The sequence below is a fragment of the Labrus bergylta genome, chromosome 9, assembly GCF_963930695.1.
Source record: "Labrus bergylta chromosome 9, fLabBer1.1, whole genome shotgun sequence".
NCBI classification, from domain to species: domain Eukaryota; kingdom Metazoa; phylum Chordata; class Actinopteri; order Labriformes; family Labridae; genus Labrus; species Labrus bergylta.
The window spans coordinates 5,907,767-5,913,766 of NC_089203.1; the positions used below are offsets into that span (position 1 = coordinate 5,907,767).

A 6,000-nucleotide genomic window follows, 5' to 3' on the forward strand; every position below is an offset into this window, starting at 1 on the left:
GTTTCCAATCAATGAGTTTTAGACGGACTCATAAAATCATATCCTAAAGCAAAGCATGCTGGGAGGTTTGTGTCAGCCTGTGCGTTGGTCTGCAGGTTCCCTCATGGGGAAAAACCTTCTCTCCAGTTTTGATGTCTTGTAGGATTTTACCTTAGATTTCGACCACTGAGGAATTCTTAATTGCACCATCCTTAATAAAAAAAAGAAGAGGTTTGGCTGATAATTACAAGAAACTGACTCTTTTGTGGAACTTCCTCTTGGTGCACAATGTGCTAGCGTGTGTCTCTGCTCTGCCAGGCTCCTCTCTGCATCCCTGGCAGGTTCTGTTTTGTCACCAGGACCAGGTGGCAGCAGCTTCTCCATCCGTCTCCATCCGTCTCCTTGGCATGTAGAGGTGACACTCCACCTATACCAAATGGATTAGTCTCATTGTCTGGGTAATTTATTGATGTTTTCCTCTCCCGGGGATAATAGGTGTATGTGCTGCTGATTGATGAGGCTACGAGGTGCATGTCTGCCTTCACAGCGTGTCGACCACCAGTCAGCGGTCAGTCAATCAGTCTGGAGGCTTGTGAGCCTCAGAGTTGACTTATGTAACACCCAGACAAACGGCTTCATGAACATCAAATATGCTCATTTGACAGGCCAGTCATAGATTATGTGAGAAGCCGGTTTTATGTCTGAGCTGGAGTTACTTAAAGCCTTTTTGGTGTCAGAAATGTGACCCCACTGTGACAGAGATTTATTAGATTCCTTTTCAACCTACCTGAAATCCGCAGCACTTGATCATAGTTTAATTCAGGGCTTACATGTCGTGATTTTAAGATAAAGTAGAAATTAAGATGAAGTATTCACAATTTAACACTGCAGATTTATCCCATCTTCAGTTGGAGAGGGCCTCGCGAATATTAGAACTTCTTTCAGTGAATACATATTTTAATGCCCGAGAAAGCCGATATAGGCTCTAAATCCTTGGAGTAAACATGATCTGGCGACTGAAATAGGTGGACTGAAGTAGAAGAGGAGAGGCAGAGACATTTCACTCTGCCCTGCTGCTGCTGATCAGCCTGTAAAAAGCCTTCAGTCTCAGAGGAGAAACAGTCCTCTAGCAGACAGCCAACAGCCTCCATCTGTGACGCCGACAAAATAAACACTACGGCTAATTTTAAGCGTGACCCAATATGTTTCTGCGGGCGTCCCTCCTCGGGTAATGTGGGCTCTTGACCTCCTGCAGTTGTATCCAGAATGTCACAGGTCCCTGACATCCAGCCTGGCTCCCCTCCATTAGAGGATATCTGATCCTGCATAGGCTTTCACTGATGAAAGAGAGCGAGTGTAGCGTTCGCAGGAAATGGGGTTGCAATGGTTCTTACCATGAACCTCGGTACTTAGAGCCATTGAAATGCACTCATGAAGAGCCCTCTAGCCTTTTCTCTTTGCATTATAAAGTGGCTCTCCTCTTTGTGGTGTAAGAGATACTACAGGTAGCAGCTGAATTACAGGGCTTGATTTAAGAGGCTGTCATAGAAACCACGAAAAGGAGAAACAAACAGCTCTGAGGTGGATGTGCATTTTCTCAACACCTTTTTATAAGCAAGCTGATATTAGAGGATCAAACATTTGTATTAAAACAAACAGATGGCCTTGTATTAGGTGAATAATCACGGTGTATGTGTGTGTCTGTGTGTGGGCTCCTCTTACCTCCTCCCAGTCTGTCTTCTTGTCTCGGCTCTGCACATCTGTCCGCTCATTGATCACAGGGGGAAGTGCCCCGCAGACGCAGCAGGGCAGCCAGAGCCGCCTGAAAATCTAAACAGATGTGCACTGCTCCCGAGCCTCCTCTCACACTCATCCCAACATCTTCAAATGCTTTTTCCTAACCTTTATTCACCCCGCAACTGAATTGCTGAGCATACATGCTGTGTTCCATCCTGTTTCATATTCACCGACACATTTACATTCGCAGCTACAGCCTGCTTCTGTTTGCCACTTAGGTAGTTGGAGGATAAATGGCTCGCTTAAAACGAGACCCGGAAACTCCTGCTTATTAAGCTGTGGCCATGCATATGTGACAAATACAAAGAAACAGTATATCAAATATTCCTTAATTTGCAATCTGCAAACTCTGTAGTACATTAAATCCCTCTGAAGCATTGCCTTTAATTGCTTATTACTTGTTGATTTGTTTCTATGATGTTTGTTTTACATTGTTCTATAGTTTTTTAGGGGTTTTTAGTTTAGTTAAGATTTTACTATTGTTGAATTTCCCACGATTGTCTCGAGGAAGAGAATCTCAAGAATAGGCTTACAACTTTCCTTTTTGATAAATCTTATAGTTAGGGCTGGTGTAGGTGTGGACCAGCTGCTAGTTATGCTGCTATAGGCTTAGACCAGGGGTCTCCAACAGGTAGTTTGGGAGGTACTGGTATATAGCTCGTGGGCAGGTTTTCAGTAGCTCGCCTATAGGTTGACCGATTGTGTTAAAAAAAAAAAAAAAACGATGACAGTAAATGCACCTCTTCCCACTATTCATAAATGTGGCCTATAAAAACACGTGTAAAGTAGTAATGTTTTCTTGGACATCGATGTGAATTTTCATGGCAGTCATTGGTCGAAGTTTTTAAAGGCTTACAACTGCTACAGATGACAGATTTTCTTCACTCCTTTTTCAGAGCACATGAGTTATTAACTTCTGTCAGGACCTAAAGACAATTTCAACAAAAATCTTAAAAATTGTATCTGAAGAAAATTACCAACCCTGCTTTTAGGGATTAAAAAAGTGGAATGAGTTAATAACTAAAAAAAATACTGAACACAACACATACCTGTTTAATTAGCATGGATTCAAACTGCGGAGTATTCCTGCAGTTTGTGTTTATTAGCCTCAGGAAGCACATGTACTGCCGTTAGCTGTCACTGTTATGTTCACATAGTATGCACGGTACAATGAGTTGTGTTAATGTAGTCGCTATAGGCCTGATCCTGTCTGTTCTGATTTTTCTTTTTGTCTGAACAGTCCCATCACATACAGTAATGTAGTGCATTGAAAAGCTTTAAAATAATTTCAATTCATCTCCCCCTACTTTCATTGTTCATTTCCATAAGAATCTACAGTATGAGTTGGACTAACTATACCTGAGGCCGACCATAAGGGGGGATGCAGGGGAAAGGTTTCCGGGTGCCAGTCACAGGGGGAAGGCCCATGGAGGTCAGCAAAGAAAACAAACATGGTCTGTTGTAATTTAAAGCAACAATGACCACATTTTGTTTTACACCTAAATACTCACCATTACCTCTTAAAGCAACAAAATCACACTTTGCCATTTAATCATTTTAGCCTTTTTCACCGTGTTAACCCTCTCTTCTTGAAATGATATTTGTAATGATATTTTGTAATGTTACAGACGTGAGCGGCCCTGTGGACTTAACTGTTATGCCAGTGATGTCGGTAAGCCATTCCAGGACCTGCACAAAGTCAGAAAATAAAGAAGGAGAAAAGCTGACTTTGGCATTGAACTTGTTAAACTTATTTCAGTCGGCTCTATAGGCTGATGGGAGCCAGGCAGAGGGAGCTAACGTTAGCCAGGAGGCTAGTGCTAACAGTACTGATCAAATGTGCATACGTTGGTTTAAATCATATCCTGGGAGGGCCTCAGGCCTTTCAGGGTCACAGACATTTCTGCAGTCAGGCGGGCCTGGCCATACCTACAATTCTACAATTCACTTAGCAGACGCTTTTATCCAAAGCGACAACCTACCTGTTCAGTATGTGCTGCATGATGAGTCATCAGAAAACCTTACTGAGAGCAGGTCTATGAAACAATACGTCTACATGTGTTCACTTCTTCATTCACACACCAGTATGTGTCCCTATATTATTCTTTAATGTGGTTAATTGTAATGTAACAAAGGACAAAAGGAGTGAGGTCAATGACACAGTAGTATGTATCTGCACCTAGACATAAGGTATGAGACACACCAGATGAAGCAGCAAAAAGGTTACTGAACTAATCCAAGTGTTGTTTTCTTCATCTTGTAGCTTCACTGTTAAAAGGAAGATTTTTGTAATTCTTCATTTTAAGACTTACATATCTGAAATGCAGTTAGTCCAAAAGAGGAAGTGAGGTTCATTTTCTTTTCTCAGATGTTGTCATCTTCTTATACGGACCTGGTTATTATGTGACTGAAGTGGCACACAGAAAAACACATTATGCTTTCCATAAAGAGACAGAACTGTCGTATCGTTTCTCCGTGCTGTCCGAGCACCCAGAGCTCTGCGTAGACGGACGAGCTTCATTTGACCTCAGACAAGCATGAAGAGAAAGAAATTAAACTATCCAAGCAGGAAAAATCAAATAACAAAAAATGGGAAGGCGAGCTTTTTGTAGTAGAAAAACTAATAACTTCCTCTAATGTCTCCTAAACCAGTGCCTCCCCGAGCCCCCGTCTTCACAAAGCAGTTGTGGCTATCACTCTGAACAAAGTGATGAAGTGGACTAGCTGCGGTCTAAATGGGATTTCAGCATCCCTCGCTATTCTCCTTTCTAAAGCTTCATTTTACTGACTCTCAGCTCCCCTGCTAAGTTCAGTAATGGAGCTTTAAATCCCCTCTGTTGTTGGGCCCTCACTCGGTTTGCTACCGGGTCGATGATAGAGCTCTCGCTTCTTTTGCCACCTTGTTGATAAGACTTCACTTTGTGCCTTGAAACGCCACCGATTATTTTCCCTTCTCACGTCGGCCACACAGCCCTCCCTCCTGCATGCTTTTCTCCCTGCAGACATCCTCGTGGCTATGCCTCTTCTGCTTGACTTCTATATTGAGATTAATACTCTCTTTAAAAAGAGCTTTTCTTAAAGGTTCCTTAGCTCCTTTCATGTCTGTTCTTAAGTTGTATTAAGAGGTAAGCCCTCAAATCTTGCTTTTCATCTGTTGCAGAAGATGTGCTCTTTTTTGTACTCATAGTCATCATCTGTAATTCTGGTGCGTGTCTGTGTGTGTGTGTGTGTTTTTGTTTGTCCTGTGTATGTGTGAGCAGTCCCATTAGAGAAAACATCAGGTCGAGAAACCAGGGAAAATGAAACAGAGTCTCTGCGTGGGAAGTTTCGTCTGACTGAGATCGTTAAGGATGGGATGGTTGTTTTGGGGGGAAACCGCGTCTATTTCAGTGTTTCATGTTTTTCAGCTAAATTGCTTCCTATTTTTTGACAGTTTGGTTGTTGTGATTACTGAGGCACACCATCACCTGCTGAATGCATTGAAATAGCTTTCAAAAAGGTGGCCTAAGTTTCCCCTCGTCTGACTCTTTGTGGTGTTTTTCTCTTGCTTTTTCTTGCAGAGGCCTTCGACCTGGTGTTGCGTCATGGCCGTAACTCCACCCTGGCCATGCTCAAGTCAGAGTTCCCAGGCCTTGGGGCTGGAGCACAGAGCTCTGTTGGACAGCTCTTTTTGGACATGTCGCTCTACATCCTGGGCTCTGATTCTACAGTGGACAACATGGTAGAGGTGCTCTACGGTCGCCTCTTCCCCCTGACATACCGCCGCCTGCTGGGGGGCAGCGTGTCCTCTATGTCAGAGGAGTGTGTGAAAGGAGCCTGGAAGGACTCTGGAGCATTTGGCCCTTATCCCAAGCTGATGATGACCCGTCTGTCTCGCTCCCTCCTGGCAACAAGAGTCTTCCTGCAGGCGCTCAACCTGGGCATCGAGGTCGTCAACACTACAGACCACCTGCGGCCGGGCCGGGACTGTAGCCGGGCTCTGCTTCGGCTGTGGTACTGTCCGCACTGCCAGGGCATTCTGGGGCCGCCGGCCTGCAGGGGCTTCTGTCAGGCGGTGATGCAGGGCTGCCTGGGGGGAGCGGCCGAGGTGCAGCCCCACTGGAGGAGCTACGTTGACGGACTGGGGAAACTGGCCGGTGGCATGAGGGGAGAGCAGGACATGGAGGCTGTTGTTCTTAGATTACCTTCAATGATCAAGCTGGCTCTCAAGCATGCTGTGAATGC

General features: G+C 44.4%; 1 protein-coding gene across 1 annotated transcript in view; it reads left to right on the forward strand.

Annotated features, from left to right (window-relative positions):
* Nucleotides 1-6,000, forward strand: part of gpc3 (glypican 3) — a 104,619-nt gene that overhangs the window by 54,589 nt on the left and 44,030 nt on the right. Inside the window, exon 3 of the mRNA XM_020629647.3 lies at nucleotides 5,337-6,000. This exon is cut by the window's right edge and continues 22 nt beyond it. Coding sequence (XP_020485303.1) covers nucleotides 5,337-6,000 — 664 coding nt within the window. The remainder of the gene's footprint in view (nucleotides 1-5,336) is intronic.